Source organism: Microcaecilia unicolor, chromosome 1, assembly GCF_901765095.1.
Source record: "Microcaecilia unicolor chromosome 1, aMicUni1.1, whole genome shotgun sequence".
NCBI classification, from domain to species: domain Eukaryota; kingdom Metazoa; phylum Chordata; class Amphibia; order Gymnophiona; family Siphonopidae; genus Microcaecilia; species Microcaecilia unicolor.
This window is the reverse complement of record NC_044031.1, coordinates 230,499,512-230,521,328: the sequence shown is the minus strand read 5'-3', so window position 1 is coordinate 230,521,328 and position 21,817 is coordinate 230,499,512. Positions and strand designations below refer to the sequence as shown.

General features: G+C 40.0%; 1 protein-coding gene across 1 annotated transcript in view; it reads left to right on the top strand.

The window, feature by feature from the left end:
* The window catches only part of LOC115473946 (band 4.1-like protein 4B), a 76,948-nt gene that overhangs the window by 19,582 nt on the left and 35,549 nt on the right, over positions 1–21,817 (top strand). The window contains exon 2 of the mRNA XM_030209203.1: positions 14,863–15,062. Coding sequence (XP_030065063.1) covers positions 14,863–15,062 — 200 coding nt within the window. The remainder of the gene's footprint in view (positions 1–14,862; positions 15,063–21,817) is intronic.

The window sequence follows — 21,817 nt, the reverse complement described above, 5'->3', positions numbered from 1 at the left end:
AACAAGTTTGTTTATGGGGTCAGCCTCAAGTAAGATTCTGGATTGCAACTGCATTAATGGGAACATTTGAGTGTTTGAAAAGGAAGAATTACTGTGAGCCAATACGTGAAGTTTGCAGAGGTTGGGAATTTTGGATCTACAGACAGAATTGATTAAAATGACAAGTCTGATTTCATATAAGGACTTTCATAGCAAAATGGAATACTGTATTTTTGTATGCAATATGAAATTCTTCCAGGGGTTATCTATGAAACATAATTACGTGCAGAGAATTGTAATAATTCAAAATTACATGGATGTCTTGCTAGTGACTTGTGGTTTTTACAGAAAATATGAAGGTGAAAACAGTGATGTCTGAAGTAATAAATCATCTATGGAGTATATTTTTCTTTTTATGGACAGTGATAATGTGCAACTGACTGAAAAATAAGTCTTAATGGGATTCAGTCATTGGAAGATCAGATTTTTTTGTTTTTGTTTTTTTGTGTGTTTGTGGGGGGTTTTTTACTCACAAAGGTAAATGAGATAGAATTCCAGAGAAATGGTGAATCTTCCTTAATGTGAGTCATTGGAAGAACTGTGGATTTTGTGAACAGAAATACGATCCATGAGTTTCACTGTTCTGTAATCTGTGCTAGAAATTGGGAAGTAGCGTGTGTGTGGATTTCATTATAAAAACAAGGTAAATGTTGGTTTATATGCAAAGTATAAAGGCTTCCTAAGAATTCCTCAAACAAGTGGAATGGCAGTAGTGTGCAGCTACCAGTTAGCACTTGGCTGTAAATGTGGCACACTAAGTTTTAATCATCATTTGAAGATTAGGAAATATATTCTGTGAAAATGTAAAATAACAGAAGGATAACACTGGAGAATCCATAACTTAATCCAGAAAATTCTTGGAGGTACAGAACAAAATACTTGTTCTGTTCACTGAGTTAAATTGAGTGTAGTATGCTGTATTTTGGTATGATTCAATGAGGTGGCATTAATGGATTTCAGATGTGATTCATATATAAGTATACTAGTTAAAACGAGTGAATGGATCTTAATAGGAGAAAGAAGGGGACATGAATAAATATGTGTACGATAAGTGAAATGGCGTGTCTAGAAACTGAGTGGGAAAGAACTGGGAGGGGACTTGTTCTCACAAAGACTCCTTTGCAAACCTCTGTACAACAGATAACTTCTACCCTGGTGCTGGTCATGGTGGCTGATCAGTGCTCATATAAATTGTTACCTCTCCCAGAACAGCCCCACTCATCCATGCAAAATAACATTAATAATAAAATAAATACATAAAAATGTTGAATGAGTATCTATCTGTTCTCGGGGAATCTTCAGAGAAGAGAATAAGGACATAAGAATTGCCATACTGGGTCAGACCGAAGGTCCATCTAGCCCACTATGCAGCTTCCAAAAGAGGCCAATCCAGGTTGCAAATACGTGGCAGAATCTCAAATAGTAGCAATATTCCATGCTACCAACCTCAGGCATAAGTAGTGGCTTTCCCTGTGTCTACCTTACAACAGTTTATTGACTTTCTCCAGGAACTTATCCAAACTTATTTTGAACATTGATACTAACTGCTTTTACCCCATCTTCTGGCAATGAGTTCCAGAGCTTAACCATCCATTGCATGGAAAAATAAGTTTTCTATTTGTTTTAAATGTATTACAGTGTAACTTCATGTAGTCTAGTTTTTGTATTTTTTTTTAATGAATATGAAATTGATTTTGTAGATCTCTATCATCCCAAGCTGAAGGGTCCTAACCTCTTAAGCTTTTCCTTTTATTTTATTAAAGAATTTTTCATTAATGTTTACAAATATAGTGAAGAAAAATAAGGAAATACAAACAGGAAGTAACAGTAACACTACGCATAGTAACATTTCAAATAGTGAGAACATCTTAACTCCAATATAAACCATTTAGAGAGGCATGTCTGACTTTGGATGTTTTACTCAAAACTTCCAGAACCCAGGTGGTGAACATAGCTATTTTTTAAACAGCAGAACATCTATTTTTTTTTTCTATAATGGCTATTTGCTATATGTTTTTGTGCTCTGTGTTTATTTTCTTTTTTTCCATTTTTGAATAAAACACAAAATCAAACCATTGGGATGTGGGAAGATCCAGCATTCTTAGTAGACTGGCCACACAGACATCCTAGCAGAGCAGTGGGGCACCCTAGGGAACTTCAGTAGACTGCACATAAAAGCTCCGAGGTACACATCTCACCCTTATCCCCCTTATATTGTATGGTGAGCCCTCCAAAACCCACCAAAAGCTTACTGTACCCAACTATACACCACTACAATAGCTGTTATGTCTGTAATTGTCATTATATGTGGGTACAATAGGTTTTTAGGGGGGTCTGACACTTGCCACCAAAAGTGAAAAGGTTAAAGTGGATTGTGGGCCTGGGTCCCCTTCTCTATAGTGCACTGCTCCAACCATTAGGTGCCTCCAGGCACCTGATTGCTGCTCTAATAGAACTGGCCACAACATCTGAGGCTGTGATAGAGGCTAGTATGTACTGTTCATTCACATCTTTGGGGGGTGAGGGGGGGGGGGGGTCAGTGTCCACTGGGGGTGAGTAAGGGGAAAGGGTCATTCCTTTATTCTTCCAGTGGTCATCTGATCATTTAGGGCACTTTTTGTGGGTGTCCTAATTAAAACAAGTCTATCTCAACATATCTTAGTTTTAGTCCTGGATGTTTTATTTTGTTCCATTATGGCAGAAAAACATCCAAGTGTTAGGAACTCCCTAATCACACCCTGGCATGGCCCCTTGTGATGTGGATGCATTGCTGATGAACTGTATATATAAACGTCTCCAAAATAGGTCTGAAAAATAGCGATTTGAATGTTGTGGCAAGCAAAATGTCCAAATTGTGCTTTATGCCACTTTTTAGGTGTTTTTCTCTTTTGAAAATGAGCCCCTTAGTGTCTTGCACTTTCTTGGTCCATAAGAAAATGTTGTAGTTGAATAGGATCTCAAAAACAAAACTATCTTGGGTATAGGTGATCATACATTTGCAAGAAAAAAAAAAGTAGCTCCCAGAGCCACAATAAGTGACTTCAAAGCTTAAAAAAGCTTCTCTGGAAACAAGAAGAATTATCATAATTTTAGAACCACAATAAAATCTCATTGTTGTTAAACTTTCAGTACAGCAATTTTATGTCTCTTACCAGCAAATGTAGGGCCCTTTTTACTATACCATGCTAGCAATTCCCATGTGGCAATTTAGATGAAGCCATTCAAATTGGATAGGTTGTGTTGCATTTGCTGTGCCAGGAAACACCAGCACAGTTTAGTAAAAGGTGCCTGTAATGAAAAGAGTGGCTCTAGTAGAAATTAAATCTTGGGAATGTTCTAGAAAAGCTGTTAAATTAACTTCAGAAGATACCAAAGTGTCCATATCTTGTTTATCAGATTCAAACCTTTACTGAATTTAACAACACTTAAAATTTGAATTGTATCCACTGAAGAAAGCAATAATATTTCTTTAAAATATTTTTAGGAGAATGCCTGTTGCTAATAACTGAGTCTTAAGAAATTTTAATAAATGAGTGATTTGATAAATGAAAGTTCAATATAGAAGAGTCTTAGACTGAAACATGAATGATCTATCTAGTAAAATTTGGAACTCTATTCCCAAACAAATTCGTAGTCTTTCAGAGTATCTCTTGTTTCGTAATCTGAAAACATTTTTATATGCATTTTAATATATGATGTGATAATTTACCAAATGAACTTTGTATTTTATATCTTCTTGTAACCCACTTGGATTCCTTGTTGACATAAACGGGACCAAAAATAAAATAGAATAAAATAAAATAGAAAGATTCCTTTCTGTTATATAATTCTCCCATCTGAAAGTGTATATTCATGGAGTCTTTTATAGCTGATACTGAAACTACTTGAACTGTTGCACTCTGTGATTCAACTGTCTGAATCATCTTATCCAAAAGAGCAGGGTTTTTATCAATAATAAAAAATATATCTACAACTTCTGAAAAACAATGTTGTTCCTTGCGTAGATGAGACACTTATCCTCCCTTCCAGTCAAATAATAGCTAACCATAAATCCTTCAAGGTTATTTCCAGATGGGGTTCATTGTTAACGAACTGCTGGGATTCTAACATAGAAGATACCGTCTTGGAACAGGAACAAAAATTAACTAGCCTTAGTCACTGTTTCCTTAGGGGTAGATGTAGCCAGTACAGTTTCCAGAACTGCTGAGAGGAGGTGGTGGGGGGGGGGGGGGGGGGGGGAGATTATGTTCTGTGGCGCTCAGAGACTCCATTTGGAGATCCAGCAGAGGGGGGGGGGGGGGTACAGGAACACTGATAGTAGTCAGGATCAGATGTTTATCCATAGGGCCAAGTGCTGCTGCTGGCTTAGCCTTAGCCTTATATTTTCCCTTTTAGAAAATAAAGAGAACAAAAACCTAAGGCATCAAAAATCTCAGGCTTAGCTCCAATGGTGCTCCAAGGGACTCTCAAGGCACGTGGTATGCCCCTTTGGGCATGCCCCTGTAGCTAAGCACCACAGGCACTAGAATTTTTAAGGCGAGAAGGCACCTATGATAATGTTGAGGGCTAGTGTCCACACAGCTGCCTTCTAATTCTGGCATCTCTGATTTCCCTCAAGCACACCACCATAGGTATCCCTACGCTCCTCCTCTCTTGAGCTTTTCCTTGTACGGAAGGAGTTCAACCCCTTAATCATTCTGATCATCGTTCATTGTGCCATTTATTTATTTATTTGTTTATTTCATTTGTATCCTACGTTATCCCAATAGATCAGGTTCAATGTGGCTAACAACTTATTGTGATTGACAGTACAGAAAGTGATATGGGATAGTATACATTAAGTAGTAATAACAAAATAAATGAAAATTGGGTAATTACAATATGTAATATGTAAACGAATGCTCAGTGCAAAAAGTTAGCAATTTATAGTCATCCATATATAATAACAATTAGAATAGAACTGAGAAATTGAATAATTGTACAGTTAGGGGGTTAAATTAATTATGATCATCCTTGAGAAATTGCTTAATCAGAGAGGCTTTAATGTATTTCAGGAATATCAAATAATTAGATTCCTATCTGATGAATTTTGGGAGGGAATTTCATAATTTGGTACAGAGGTAAGAGAATCCTGACCTGTAGACTGACTTGTAGATCACATTTTTGCAACTGGGATACTGGAGGGTTAGATAATCTCTTGAACCAGGGAGAGCATTGCAAAGGGGGAGATCAATTAAAGGTTGCATGTAATCAGGGGTTAAGCCATATAGAGTTTTGAAAACAAATGTACATAGTTTGAATGTTATTCTGGCTTTGATTGGGAGCCAGTGTAACTTTATAAGCAAAGGGGCTGCACTTTCAAATCTTGTAGACTTGTCTGGCTGCTGTATTTTCAGCTGTATGCAGTTTTTTCAAGAAAGATTTCCTTACTTCCAGCATAAATGGCATTACAATAATCGAAGTGTGATAATTCTAATGTTTGTACTAAGGTTCTAAACATATCATTATGGAAGAGATGCCTGATTCTTTTTAGTTTCCACATTTCTTTAAAAGTTTTTGTGATGACTGCTTAGACTTGGATGTCGAATAACATGTAGGAATCAATTATTAAACCAAGTATCTTTAGCTGGGACTCCAATGAATAAGTTACATTGCCAATTGTGAAGTTGTGATAGTTTAGGACATGGTGAGGGTTAGATAACAGAAATTTTATTTTCTCTCTATTCAATTTTAGTTTAAAGGTGGAGGCCCAATTCTCCATCAGGTCTAGATCAGATTTGATGATAGACAGCACTTCTTCAATAGAATCTTCGAAAGGGATGTAGATGGTTATATCATCCACATAAATACAGTCTAACTATGGGCATCGAGCACCTTTCCTAAGGGAGGCATCATAATATTACAAAGTAACATAGTAAGTGACGGCAGGTAAAGACGTGAATGGTCCATCCAGTCTGCCCAACAGCCACATTCATTATCAATTCAAGATTTAAATCAACAGTGAACATGATATTATTTACTTGATCATGGTCTTTCTTTGGTGTTTTTGGGACATAGACCATAGAAGTCCACCCATCTCTGTCCTTCTGTTCCAAGCAACTGCTGGAGTTGCCTTCAAGACCCACTCCAGCCTATCCAAATCCGTCTTGTCATTTGCAGGACAAGGACCTTAAAAGTCTGCCTGGCACTGTCCTCAAATTTCTAACCACTGGAGTTTCTGTCAAAGTTCTCTCCGGCCCATCCTAAACCGTACTGCCATATGCAGGACTCGAACCAAACAACCCAGCCCAGCACCGACCTTAGTTGTTGCAGCCTGAGTCGCCATCTAAGCACCACTTCACATACAAACACATATGCAACCCTTTTGTTTTTTATATCATTTATTTTCTAATTAGAGATCCTCTGTGTTCATCCCACGCCACTTTTAATTCCGCCGCAGTTTTTTCCACCACCTCCCCCAGGAGGTCATTCCAGGCATCCACCACCTTCTCCATGAAAAAGAATTTTCTGACATTACTCCTAAGTCTACCACCCCTCAACTTCAATTCATGTCCTCTAGTTTTACCACTTTCCCTTCTCTGAAAAATATTTGTTTCTGTATTAATACCTTTCAAGTATTTTTAAACATCTGTATCATATCTCCCCTGTCCCTCCTCTCCTCTAGGGTATACATATTAAGGCCCTCCAGTCTCTTCTCTTATATCGTTTGTTTCAAGCCCCATATCATTTTTGTCATCTTCCTCTGGACTGCTTCAAGTCTTCTTACATCTTTAGAAAGATATGGCTCCAAAACTGAATACAATACTCCAGGTGGAGCCTCACCAACGATTTGTACAGGGGCATCAACATCTCCTTTCTACTGCTGATTACACCTCTATACAGCCAAGCATTCTTCTGGCTATGGCTACCACCTTGTCACACTGTTTCGTCTCCTTCAGATCCTCAGACACTATCACTCCAAGATCCCTTTCCATGTCTGTGCATATCAGCCTCTTAACACCTAGCACATATGTATCTCTTGGATTTCTACTCCCTAAGTGTATCACTTTGCACTTCTTTGCATTGAATTTTAATTGTCAAACATTAGATCATTCTTCTAAATTCTGCAGATCCTCCTGAGTGTCCACTCTGTCACAAATCTTAGTATCGTTTGCAAAAGGCAGACCTTACCTTCTAAACCTTTGACAATGTTGCTCACAAATGTATTGACCAGAATTGGCTCCAGCACCGATCCTTGAGGTACTCCAGTACTCACCTTGATTTGTATCTGCCATTTTCAGGGCACAGACCATAGAAGTCTGCCCAGCACTAGCCCCACCTCCCACCACCGGCTCTGCCACCCAATCTTGGTTAAGCTTCTGAGGATCCATTCCTTCTCAACAGGATTTCTTTATGCTTATCCCACGCTGGAAGAATGGGCCATAGCCTCCGATTTCTCCAAAATTTATTTTCTTCCCCAAAAATGACCCAAAATGCAGTATAAGCTCTACCAACTCTGGAGTCACCCTTGATGTGCAGTCCAGAAAAATCAACATATTATTAGCAAATATATTTATTTTGTATTGCTGGGCACCCACCTTAATTCCTGATATGTTATGGGATTGACGAGCCTTACCGGCCAGGGGCTCCGAGGAAAGGACAAATAACATGGGCAACAAAAGACAGCCCTGTCTTGTCCTCCGCTGTAAAAGAAAAGAAGAAGTAAGCTGACCATAAATCAACATTTGTTCAATCAGTTGACTATAAAGTGCATGAATCCCCACCAAAAACTCACCCATTATACTGGGGAAGAGCCCCAAAGAGGTAATCTCGTATAATCTTGTCAAACGCCTTTTCAGCATCTAGGCTAGTGATAATAGCATCTCCAGGGTGCCCACCCTTAGTCTGAACCACACTTAGCGCTTGCAGTATATTCAAAGAAGTATATCTGCCAGAAGTAAAACCAGTCTGGTCTTCATGGACTAGAGTGGGCAAAGAACTCCTCTACCAAAGAGCCATTATACTAGCAAAACATTTGCGGTCTTGATTAAGCAAGGAAATGGGTCTGTAAGAACCTAAAAGCTCTTTATCCCTGCCTGGCTTTGGTAAGGTTACAATAGTAGCATACACTAGCACACTAGTGTCCTACCCCAGGGTGCACAAGGCACTTGAAATGAACCAGTAATGTGATATCACAAAATTTTGTAAAACTACGGCCCCAGACCATCAGGTCCTGGAGCCTTAGCTAATTTAAGGTGCTTAATCGCCTGCTGGATCTCAAGCCCTGACATTGGGGTACTGAAACTCTGCAGTTGCTCTGGCAACAAAGTGGGAAGCTGAAGCCCCTGAAGCATCCCGCATCTTAGTGATCACCTGTTTCACAGATCTGCTCTTGATCAAGGAAGCCAGGAGCCTACTCGCTTTGTTTCCCCAATGATGTAGCTGGAAGGTAGGGCCATAGCCTCTGATTTTTCAAATTTTATTTTCATCCCCAAAATGACCCAAAATGCAGTATAAGTGAATATCCTGCAAAGCTCTTTGGTTCCAAATCATGTTAATTTGTTTACGAATGTCCAAATATTATTTCCTATCCCTCTCTGACACTCCGCGCAACAATGAGGCCCTAAGGGAGTGAAGCCGGCATAATAGTACAAGAAGTTCCCACTCCTTCACTTTTCGTGTACGAATAGTATATTCTATAATCTTCCCATGAAGAACCGCCTTCCCAGCCTCCTAATATATGACATGGTCGACATCAGCAGGATCCATTGAGGGGCATAATTGAACGAAAACGCCTATCTCCATGGGCGTTTATCTCCGAGAACGGGTCCGTGAAGGGGCGGACCGAACCATATTTTCGAAAAAAATAGACGCCCATGTTTTATTCAACAATGTGTGAGCTGGGCGTTTTTGTTTTTCAGCGATAATGGAAAATGAAAGCGCCCAGCTCAAAAACGAATAAATCCAAGACATTTATTCGTGGGAGGGGCCAGGATTCGTAGTGTACTGGTCCCCCTCACATGCCAGGACATCAACCGGGCACCCTAGGGGGCACTTTTACAAAACCAAAAAAAAAGGTAAAAGAGCTCCCAGGTGCATAGCACCCTTCCCTTGTGTGTTGAGCCCCCCAAATCCCCCTCAAAACCCACTGCCCACAAGTCTACACCATTACTATAGCCCTAAGGGGTGAAGGGGGGCACCTACATGTGGGTACAGTGGGTTTGGGGGGGTTGGACGACTAATAAGCATTAAGCAGCACAATTGTAACAGGTAGGGGGGATGGGCCTGGGTCCACCTGCCTGAAGTCCACTGCACCCCCTAACAACTCCTCCAGTGACCTGCATACTGCTGCCAGGGAGCTGGGTATGACATTTGAGGGTGAAAATAAAAATTTGTGAAACATCATGTTTTTGTGGTGGGAGGGGGTTAGTGACCACTGGGGGAGTCAGGGGAGGTCATCCCCGATTCCCTCCAGTGGTCATCTGGTCATTTAGGGCACTTTTTGGGGCCTTATTCGTGAAAAAACAGGGTCCAGGAAAAGTGTCCTAAATTCTAGCTAAAAACGCATACTTTTTTCCCATTATCAGTGAAATGCGCCCATCTTTGTTCGGCAGATAACCACGCCCCAGTTCCGCCTTCGCCACACCTCTGACACGCCCCCATCAACTTTGTCCGCATCCACGATGGAGTGCAGTTGAAAACGTCCAAAAATCGGCTTTCGATTATACTGCTTTATTCGGTTTTGTGAGATAAACGTCCATCTCCCGATTTAGGTCGGAACTTGGGCGTTTTTCTCGTTCGATTATAAGCAGGATTATCTCCCAAATAATGGTTCCATTCCTCTACCAAATAAGTGTGAAAACCCATATTCATAAAGATTGTGGGATTCATTCTCCAACTAACTGAAGGCTGCCAAGGAAAAAGTCCCACGTTCACCCAGACCAAACTGTGATTGGACACCATCCTCTTTCTTGTCTGATATAATTTTATGTTGTTCTACTCTCTTATGGATGAGAATCGCAACCCTGTGCTGTCTGCCATTATATGATGCAAATACCAGCTCTCCAACCCACTCCCGTTTCAACTTAGCATGTTCCAAGCTAGTGAGGTGGGTTACCTGTAATAGCAATATATCTACTTTGAAATGCTTAGCATAACTTAAAATCTTTGTTCTCTTCACAGGCGAATTAATGCCATCCACATTCAAGGTAGCAATGTGCATGTCACCATCCCCCTACCAGCCCAGAAATGACACAGTATAAGACAAGCGCTGTATCAGATAAGCTGGCAATGGCATCCCAGCTGTACTGCCCCAGCAATATTGATGTAGTAGCCCCCAATTAGTGAATCTCACCAGGATATCAGTCAAGTATATGGAGTAGTAGTCCCCATCCCCCCCTCCAAAATCTAAGTATCAATCACTGCAAACACCCACCCAACACAAAGAACCCTCTCCTTTTAGTACCCCACAAAAAACACTATTCCATCACCCAAGCCACACCCACACACTCACCAGCCACACACCGCAATACATTCTCCACTAGCCACACACTATCTCCCTTACCTGAATCCCAACCAACCCCCGAACACATTTCTCCTATCAAACACAACTTCAGTTTTTTTGAACATTCAGCACCACTTTATTATCTCAAAGCCAATCTGTGACCTCGCTAAAAACTCTTTGCAGACACTGAATTGCGATCCTAAATTTAGATCAAACTCAAAGAAGAACTGACCATCATCCACATAGATCCAGTAATGCACATTCAAACTGCGCAATTTCAGATACAATGGGCTGAAGTGGGTTTGGTACAATTGGTCTAATGACAGTTCATCTAATGGACAATTGGTCTAATAATTAATCAAGATAAAGATTAGGTCACTTTTTTTTAAGTCAATAATGAGAATATGCCACATATTTTAATCCAATCAAGGCATTAACCCTGGAAGCCACTTGGCTTTAATTCGATAGGTAAAAATGTAACTGAATGCGATAGAGGTACAAAGTCACAAGTGTTTGATGTGGAACAGTAAAGGCGTCAGTCATGAATAAATGCATTAAATTACTAACAAAAATTGTTTAGGACACCAATTATTAAATCTGACTGTGGCTTTGAAGTAGGCCTCTTCCTGAATGAGATGAAAACAAAAGCTGTGAACTGAAATCTTATATTACAATTCTATAAAAGGTAAAAACTGTTATAAAAGTTTATGCTTCAATTATAAAATCCAGAACTGCAGATATTCAGTTAGTGCAAAAAGGGGTGTTTGATGTAAAATATTTCAGTTAAATCACAACTGTTACAGTGGATATTCTCTTTTATCCTCAATCAGGATTTTAGGAATAATGATCGGTTGGTCCCTATCTCTGGATGTACAAATTAATTTTATTATTAAATGGTCTTTCTCGCTGATGAGAAAATTGCGTAGACTGTAAGTATTTTGATACTGTAAATTTTAGACTCTTAGTCCAGTCTTATCCTTTTATCTCAACTCGATTATTGTAACTTGATTCACTTAAATTGTTCTAAAGGCCTTCTTTAAAAAAAATCTCTAAACAATTCAAAATATAGGAGTCAGGCTAATGTTTTCACTTTCAAAATCAGAGCATATTTTTCACTATTATATTTGTCTCCATTGGCTTCCAATGGAGGCAAGAGTGATCTTTAAATTTTACTGCATTCTGTTTAAAATTTTAAATCAGATAGCCCCTCAGTATATGTATCCTTCATTTAGTTTTACTTCTGTTTCCAAACTAAGGTGATTATGTCAATCCAGTCATTTTGATTTTCCCATCCCTAAGGGGCTGAAGTGCTATTTGTTTTCTCTGCAAAGTTGAAAAGGTGGTTGAAGACCACCTTTTGAACAATTTTAGATACAAAGAGAATAATTTGAGTGTACAAAAAGGTCCCTTAGATACTAGACAATTACACTTTGCTTCCAAAGGAAGGGAACTTACCTTCCAAGAAGTTGTTGTTAATCATTGTACATAAATAGGATGCAATATAAACCAAGAGATGAATATCTAAGTAAGCCAGAAGGGAAGGAACCAGCCAATATAGTTGTTGATAGTTTTCTCTAAAGCGAAGACAGTGATTTTGTTGAAGATTGACCATGCTGTCACTTGAGGGCCTGACATGAAAACTGAGTGAGCACTTTGCAACAGCTCAGAGTCTTCTAAAGCAGCTACCTGTTGGAAGTTCCTTCCTAATGAGTTATGGTCAGTTACCGATTAGAAAACATTTAAAAAGGTTTTTATTTGAACAATTTGTTTTGCAACAGTAATGTATTATACCAAGATATAGACTTATAGCTTTAATTGTTTTATCTTTTATATTTGATTGTTTACTTTATTCCCAGAATGTATCAGTTATCTTGTGTTTTCTGCGTTGAGGTAATTCTTTGGAATATGTGGAATACAAGAATAAATATCTACTATAATAAAACTCACCCTCAACATTCTGAAGACAACGTTCTGAAGTCACTCAGTCACTCACTGAAGGGTTCATGGATTCATGGTGGTGAAGCCATAACACTGACCATGTCTCTCTGCCCCGCCCTCGCATGACGGACCAATCAGAAAAAACATCCTCAACATTCTGAAACACAAAGGACCATCACAACACCGTTCCCAGGCAACACTAGGCAACGTAAGATGGACCAATCAGAGGAAACTACGTGACAATAAGGGGGGAGCATTCCCCAGCAGAATGGCTCATTATCTGTGCAGCACGGAGAGCACAGAACCACCGCTGGAACGAGAGAAGAATATTCCTGCTGTGGGTATGTGCAAAAATAGACCGGGGGAGGGGGGGGGGGGAGAAATTTTTAAATGCCTAATGCCAGTACTGAAGAGTGCCAGAGGGCCTATAGCACAGACTATATTTGGGATCGCTTGACATGGAGTCAGAGGAGTCGGAAAACAACGTGCCCGCCACCATCTGGGACGTGGGCGAACAGGACAAGCTGCGGCCCAGCTGGAAGGATTACCCGCGATCCAGCCAGCAGCAAACAGCGACCAAGGAAGGGGGAGGAGTACTCCTTCCCTGCCTAGGAATCGCTGGAGACTGGCTGCCAAACTAACAAAACAACCGCACACCGACGCACCACCTCCATCATTCAAAAGGCATCTACTCTTTCTTCAACAGAAATGCAAACTAATAATACAAAACAAACAAAGAATACATGGTTTCTCAGGCGGCTGCAGGTAACTTCCCACCCCCTTCCTTTTCCCCTTTTGCCGAAGCGGCCAAGGACGTGCCCAACCATCCCCAGCCTCAGGCAAGCAGTCTCCCACCTCGGGGATTCCCCGAGCACCCGGAAAAAGACGGCGCTGATACCTGCAGCGCATAAATGTTCCAGCATTCCCCTGCAGCCGGCCTGAAATGGACCAAACATACCGGATCACCCCCCGATGGCCCGAGACTGTGCTCTTCTCCCTTCCGCCAACTTAAAACAACCATCCCCGTCCTCAGGCAAGCCGTTACCCACATCCCCCAACCCCCAAGCAAAAAACAAAACAAAAAAAGACACACATCAACAACCTGCACACATACCGCACCCTCACACACTCACACAAACACACACACAAAATAACTCTGTGACACATACACACACACAAAAAAAACCACATGCTAGCGCCCATTTCATTGGTTTCGGAAACGGGCCTTTTTTACTAGTGATTATTATATATTAAGGAATGGAGTTCTACGACTTAGTAGATTCAGGAAAGAGAAGTTAGTTGCCCAAGGTTATCTTCTGTGACTGTGACTTAAGCATGTCAGAAAGATGACGAGAGAAACTGCTTACTACTGGAGATGTGAAGATAGAGACTATAATGAGTAAGCAGTCACAATAATCATTAACGGCAGCATTAGCTTTCTTCACTCATATATATGTCTATAAAATTAACTGATTACACTGATTTTTGCATGAGTATCCTGTCTCCTCTTTTGTTTTTACTAATTGAGCCATTAGACCTATTGTACAATTAGAAAAATGATCTTTAGACCAACTGACCCATTAGCCATTGTGGGCCTTATTCTATAACGTTTATGCTCCTAAATTATGAGCTTAATCTATGCTTCAAAATAGATTATGCTTTTAATTTAGGAGAGTAAATTTATTAGCATAGATTATGCTCATAAATTTAGGAGCATAACCATTATAGAATAAGGCCCTGTGTGTTTTACACAAACTGTCATTTCACCAATTGTCCATTAGATTAACTGTCATTAGACCAATTGTCAAGAACCCATCTCAAATAGACATTAATACTGCTGATAAAAAATAGCCCTACAGCACACCAGTTATCAACTTCCTATGAGTGGAAAATCGATCACCAACACAATCTTCTTGCTGTCTATCACTTAAAGATCTAAACCAACCTAACACATTCCCAGAAATTTATCAAGCTAGTAATCTGTTCAGTAAAATTCCATGATTCACCTTATCAAATGCTGTGAAACATCCAACAAAACTAAAAAATATTTACAATGATGATCCAATCCCTATTGCATCATATCCATAGTCAGCAGCAAGGTAACTTCAGTACTATGGTTTCGCCAACAATTCACTTAAGGACAAAAGTTCATAGATTTTCACTTGTGGGTTGTGTGTGCAGGACATGCAAGGCTTTCATAAAATGTATTTTGAAACCGTATGAAAGAAGTGACTTGTTTTTTTCCCCTTTCTTACCCTATTGATTGATCTTTAAATTAGAATATGGTCCTTATGAATAGTTGTCAGTCTAAAGGTTTTTGTTTTTATTTTTAGATTGTATTTTATATACTGTGCAATATGTGTATTTGGAACTGTTTCAAAATGGATTTGTCTCTTATATAGCTATCCTAAAGTACCTCAAGTTTTGAACAATACCGACCTTCATCCTTTCAACCTTGAGGAAAATGGAGGAACTCCGTTTGCCACAAAAGCACCTGGAAGGCATCACTATCATCACCACCACCACCATCACCACCATTCTAGTTATGGGGCGATTGGAAATGAGATTAAAGATACTATCCCTGAAGTTGTAGACACACACAGTAAGTATGATCAGTATAAACTTATTTTACGTTTTCTCTGCTATATAAGAATAATGTGTGGTTCCCCCAAGCATCATTTCACATGATATTATATACTAATACAGACTTCATCATGCATATCAATTTTAGACAGTATTTATCAGGTAATTCCCTTATAAAGAAGAAAAAAGATGCAAGCTTGTAATTTTAAGAATCTACAAAATAGAACTAAATCTCGAAAGGCAGGGTTAATGTAGACTTAAGTTTATGCTTGTCGCTTTAGGTTCTGCAGAGCACTTGCTGGACCAGGTTTCTGCTGTGTTCAGGTATTAAGTAAAATCATAATGAAAACAAAAACAACCTAATTCATTAGTAACATGTAAGAAAACATGATTCTGCTTATTATTTTCATTATAGCTATAATAGAGTAATGACTAGATTCTATAAATGGTGCCTAAAAAAATCAGCGCTGGAAAAAATAGCTCAACGCTATTCTATAAACTGCACTTAATTAGGCATAGTTTATAGAATAACACTTTTTAGCACCAGGAACCACAACTAGATATAAGTGCGACCATTTACACCAATGAAAACCTGGTGTAAATCTTTGCACATAAATTAGGTGCTGATCCCCCTAATTCTGTAACAACATTCGTAAATTGCAAGAACATCCCTGAATCCACCCATGCTTCTCCCATGACCACGCCCCTTTTGGGGTCCACACACTAGAATTTACATGCACCTCTTTATGAAATATGCCAAGAGAGATGTGCACGTAAAGTCTAATTGCCAATTAATGCTGATAATTGCTTGTTATTGCCTAATTATCGGCGCCGATTGACTTGTTATTCAATTAAGTTGCATGTGGAAATTGGACGCACATCCAAATTTACACATGCATCTCAAAGGGCCATACATAGAATCTGGAGGTATATAAATAATTTCTCATTCAAGAAAATTGCTTGGTTATAACATCAGGCCAACTTCTGTTTGATGCCCAACTTCATACCTGCTTTATAATGACAACAAAGATGCTTATGTATCCATTATAAAGTAAGCACCTAAAGCAGGCTATACAAATTTACACTTGCCCTGAAGAAGGTGTAAATGAGTGTATGACTCTGTCAGACTGGGGTAGGGAGAAAGGAAAGAGATACCGGAGATGTTTTAAGGTAGATCAGTGTAGGGGGGAGAGGGAAAGAAGAAGAAATGATGGAGCCAGAAACACATGAAAGGAGAGAATGTAGTGGAAAGGGATAGAGAGAGGGTTGAAAAAGGGAGAAATGATGGTCTTGGGGATGGCAGGGGGAGAGGGACAGATACTGGATGGGGGGGGGGGGCAGTTGGAAAGAAAGGGAGAGGTGTTTGACTCAGGATGAAAGGGAGAGAGAGAACTGCTAGATCTGGGGTGGAAAGGAGGGAGAGATGCTGAACAATGGGAAAGAGGAAAAAGAGAGATGCTGGCACATGGGAGGGGGAGGAAAGAATAGTAGGAAAGAGAAAGGTAGCAATTTTGGACCATGAGGGGGGGGGGAGAGGAGAGATGATGGACATCCGGGGAGGGGGAGAATGGAAGAGAGGTAGGATAGGAAGATGTTCAGGGGTTGGAGGGAAAGGGACAAGGAGATGTCAGGGCATGAGGGTGGGGTGGGGTAGAAGAGGAAGAGAAGATGCTGGGCTACAAGAGTGTAGAGAAGGAGGGGAGATAGTGGAAATGGTGAAACCATGTGGGGGAGGCTGGGGAGTGGAGTGGCAAGAAGATTATTGAAAGGAGGATAGTGAGTACAGAGGTAGAAATGTGGTAATGGGGAGTAGATGGAAGGGAATGGGAAGCTGGGGAAGGAATGAGATATAAAATGGGAGAGCTAGGGCATGAGAGAAGGAGATGCAAAGTTGATAGGTAGCTGAAAATTAAGAAGGAGAAAGCTGTGAAAGAGGGTGAAACTTGAGTAGACAGAAGCAAAAAAGAAAAAAAGGAGGAACCAAGCTAGAGCAATACCAAAAATATTTATATTTATTTATTCTCCAAAAATTTGTAAACAGGTGTAAGGTAAATGATAAACCAGAGGACTGATAAAGCCAAGCCTTGTGGAACAACAGAGGTTATCTTTGACCAACTAGAGAAATTAGATCCTTGCGAAACTCTAAAATATTGTTCATTTAAAAAAGATGTGAATGAATCCAATATGCACCCTGCAATACCTAAAGATTACAACCTTTCACCAAGATTAAATAGTTCACCCATATCAAAGGTAGCAGAAATAGCTAAAAAATTTTAAATATTATATACTACAATCAAATATCAAAAGGAAAAGATTAGGAAAGGACCAGTGGTCATCGACTAAAGGAACCAAACCCAGAGAGCAAGGTAAATAAAATCCAAATTTATTGTCCAAAAATACATTGGATATAGTCCAACTTAATTAGACTCAACATTGAACTGTGTTTTGGCAATCCAGTGCCTGTTTTAGGAGTCAATGAGGCATATTTTCAAAGCACTTTGGGAGGCTAAGTTCCATAGGTTTCTATGGAACTTTGGGAGGCTAAGTGCTTTGAAAATGAGCTTGAATATATCTTATTCAACTGTACATATAATTTAGCTTCAGTGTTTCCTCTCTATACATCTCAACTTCACTTGCCTCCTTGTCTACATAGTAAGATGTTTCATTGTATTGTATGTACCCTTTATGAACAGCATCAGCATAATATCTATGTTATTCGAATGTTCTAATGCATGCCTATTAAGATGTTCCATTTGTATTGTGCTGACATCTATATGAATGTTTTTCTATGCTGCCTATTATAGTATCATTCATATTCTGATGACATCATATTTCTGTTATATGATTGCATTACAGTGCTGTTAAATGTTTATATTTCTGACACTGTTTCATGCTTGTCTTATTACTAGGATTCAGTTTGTGTTCTGCCCCCATATTCATGGAGGCAGGCTATATTGTTATGTGTATTTAGTATATTTAGTATTGAGTATTATCTGTATTTGATTGCATTGTTTGTGTATAATTAGCACTGTGTTTTAGGGCTACTTTTCCTATAGTTTGCAGTATCCTGTGATTGATTATTTGTGAGCTTTCCCTATTGGCTGTTAGCTCTGAGCTAGGGCCAGCCCTCCCTCTCTGCCCTCAGGCTGTGTGATAAAGTCCCAGTTCTTCCTAGCATGCCTTTGTGATCAGCAGCTGTTCTAGGGGCTGATCCCTCCTAAATCTACTGTAATTCCATCAAGATTTTTCACCATCTCCCCAAATCATTCCATATTCATTTTCCCTCCTCCTTATTCCCCTTTGAGTGTTACAGATTTTCCTCTCAGCTGGGCTGAGGTTCTGGCCATCTCTTTGCCTCTGAGGTGGCTAGATGTAGACTCTGTCAATATTTCTGTCCAGGCAACTGAACTGCATGTTGTATTTCTTTGTTTATTATGAGTACTACAATAAAGAAGATTTGCTTAAGAATTGAGAGTCTACAGCTAAAACTTCTACTTGGGGATGGTTTAGCTGACTGTTTAAGCTACACTATACTTTGCCTAGAACAGCGCAGTGAAAATGTTTGGATACTACAGTAAAAATCTCAGGGGGAATGAAAAACTTAGAATAACTCAGTGAATTCTGCTAACAAAGATTTTAGTGGACATTCTCAAATTATCTCATGTGTGGATAACAGGACATGTTGCAGTTGAAGTGCATGTGTGCATACGCAGTAATTATAAGCATTCTTCCTCATTGTGACAGTAACAAAGTTAAAATTGCATTTCTTGAAAGTAATTATGGTATCAGTTTGAGAGGAAGTCTAGATTGTTAAAGTAAAAAGCCTCATAACACTTGCTGCTGGAGAGCTATATAGAAAGTTTTTGTGCACTAAGAAAACACTGTCTCTGAAGACATTTATCAAACCTAAAAATTGCATGGCTTGGAATATTATTGTGTGAATTTAAGTGAGACTGATGCTGGTCATTTTTGCAAACAGAAGCAGACAGTCTCCATTCAGAGCTTATAATGCAAACCTGCATAATTAATTAGCTAAAGCCAGGTTCTTTGCACAGAGCAAGAAGCTGTGCCTCTTCTCCCATCTCTGACAGCAAACAAACTTACAATTAAGCTAACTCTCTGCCTGCAGGCTATTTAGAAAAAAGAGGATTGCCATATAGTGACTTCCAGCTTCCTTCAGTCTTGAGCAAAAATATCTGTTGAGCTCCCCCCCCCCCCCCCCACACACACACACTGCCTGCAAGATACAAAGTAAAAGAAAGGAATTTTCATATAGGGCTTCCTAACTAAGGTGCTTGTGTAACAGAGGGAAGCAGAGAGCAGCATGCCCTTTACCCCCTCCCTTGCTGTCCCTACTAAGCAAAATGTTGACACAAAGCTAAGGTTCTCTCTGCAAGGTGCTTAAGAGAAAAACACAAATAAGGGGTTTATTTTACCTGTGCAAGCCATGCAAGAGTTTCTTGAGCCAGACAGAGAAGTAATTGAGCAGGGTGACACAGAAGATACTGCACAAGTCAGTATGGGCAGTGAGAAAGGGGTCTGGAAGATCCAGAAAGACACATGTTTACATATAAAGCTAAAGAGATGTATGGAATTGAAGTAGAAAAATATGGACCTCTGGCTCAAAGTAGAGCAAGAAATGTTTGAGATTTCAAAGGGGAGCAAAGCTGGAGTCCTCAATACAGTCCAGCTGCAAATATCCTATAACCAGTATCAACAACAATCAGAAGAGTACTGACAATTTCTAAGCAGGAAAAATGCATCAGTCAGTTTGGCCCAAAGAGAAACACAACAGGCCATAAGTCTCATATGCCAGGCCATAAGTCTCATATGCCAGGCCATGGTGGCAGAAGCAATTAAAGGCACAGCAATTCACACAGACCCAGTAGGAGAAAATTGATCAGTCTGGCAATTGTAGGCACAGCACTAGAACTTCTACAAGTTATAGTCTCTAAAGTGCTTAGCTAGATACGGGCTCCAAAACTGAACACAATACTCCAGTTGGTGAGGCCCCACTTGGAGTACTGTGTTCAGTTTTGGAGGCCGTATCTAGCTAAGGATGTAAAACGACTGGAAGTGGTGCAAAGAAAAGCTACGAAAATGGTATGGGATTTACATTGCAAACCGTACGAGGAGAGACTTGCCACCCTGAACATGTATACTTTGGAGAAAAGGAGAAACAGGGGTGACATGATACAGACATTCAAATATTTGAAAGGTATTAATCCGTAAACAAACCTTTTCTGGAGACAGGAAGGTGGTAGAACTAGGGGACATGAATTGAGGTTGAAGGGGGGCAGACTCAGGAGTAATGTCAGGAAGTATTTTTTCAGGAGAGGGTGGTGGATATGTGGAATGCCCTCCCGCGGGAGGTGGTGAAGTTAAAAATGGTAATGGAATTCAAACATGCGTGGGATAAACACAAAGGAATCCTGTTTAGATGGAATGGATCCATGGAATCTTAGCAGAGATTGGGTGGCGACGCTGGTAATTGGGAAGCAAAACTGGTGCTGGGCAGACTTCTACGCTCTATGCCATGATCGTGACTGAATAGATAGGGATGGGCTCGAGTGTAAATTTTAAAGGGCTTCGACGTTAGCTTCAGAACTTTTAGCACAAGAAGAGTTCTGGGCAGAATTCTATGGTCTGTGCCCTGAGAATGGCAAGGACAAATCAAACTCGGGTATACATATAAAGTATCACATATCAAGTAAAATGTGTTTATCTTGTTGGACAGACTGGATGGACTGTACAGGTCTTTATCTCCCTTCACTCACTCACTATGTCAGACATGGTAAGCCATATCAGACAGTCTGCAACCAGTGCAGCAGCTCTTTGGGTCTGAGCTAAGGTCGAAGCTGCCAAATCAAAGTTCTTTATAGTAAACAAGAAGCAGCCATAGAACTTGAGAAACTTAAGCTGGAAGAAGAGGGAAAGAAAGCTGCTGCTGCCTCTGAATGTAAGAAGGCAGAGTTAGACATCACTTTGAAGCTGCTCCAGCAAGAAAAAGAAGCAGCCGCCATGAAGGCCCTGCAAAGGCTATAAGGCAGGATGACAGGAGAGCAAGTTCAGCCACATTATTTTAGAAGATTCTGCACAGCAAACAGCAGCATATGTGGGAAGGCTCATATTTTACTATTACACTGTTTAATTGTATTTTACTGAACTGTAGTTTGCCCTACGGTCTTGTGTAAGCCACATTGAGCCTACTACTAGTGGGAAAATGTGGGGTATAAATGTGTTAAAATAAATAAATACCCTTTCTCACAAAAAGCACACAGTCATGGTCAGATTCAGAAGAGTCATAAGATTCTAAGCAAGGACATTCCTCTGCACCAGAGTCTATATCACTTGAAAGAAGCAAGCCTTAAGCAAAGCATACTACAGAGGCAACTGCAACCCTGAAGCTGTCCAACAGGCATTGATGAAGAGAATAAGGGGCTTTCCAAAGGTCACAAATAAATATAATAAGTTACAGGGTTTAGGAGATCTCCTCGAGGAATTGAAAGCACTCAAAGCTGATCTGAACCTTCCAGTGTACTATTTGGACACAGCTTGGTGCATAAATGAAATTATATCAAAGCTGCTGTATGACATGAGAAAAACGGTCATCACTAGGTGCCGTATATAAAGAGGACCACCAAGAGAGGTTTCCTCCCTTCACAGTTTTTATGAAGTTGATCCGAGACTTGGCAAAGAGGAGAAATAACCCCAGCCTCGTATTTGATGTATCTGAAGCAGTCAAGACAGCCTGCTTTCCGAGTGAAAGGCTGG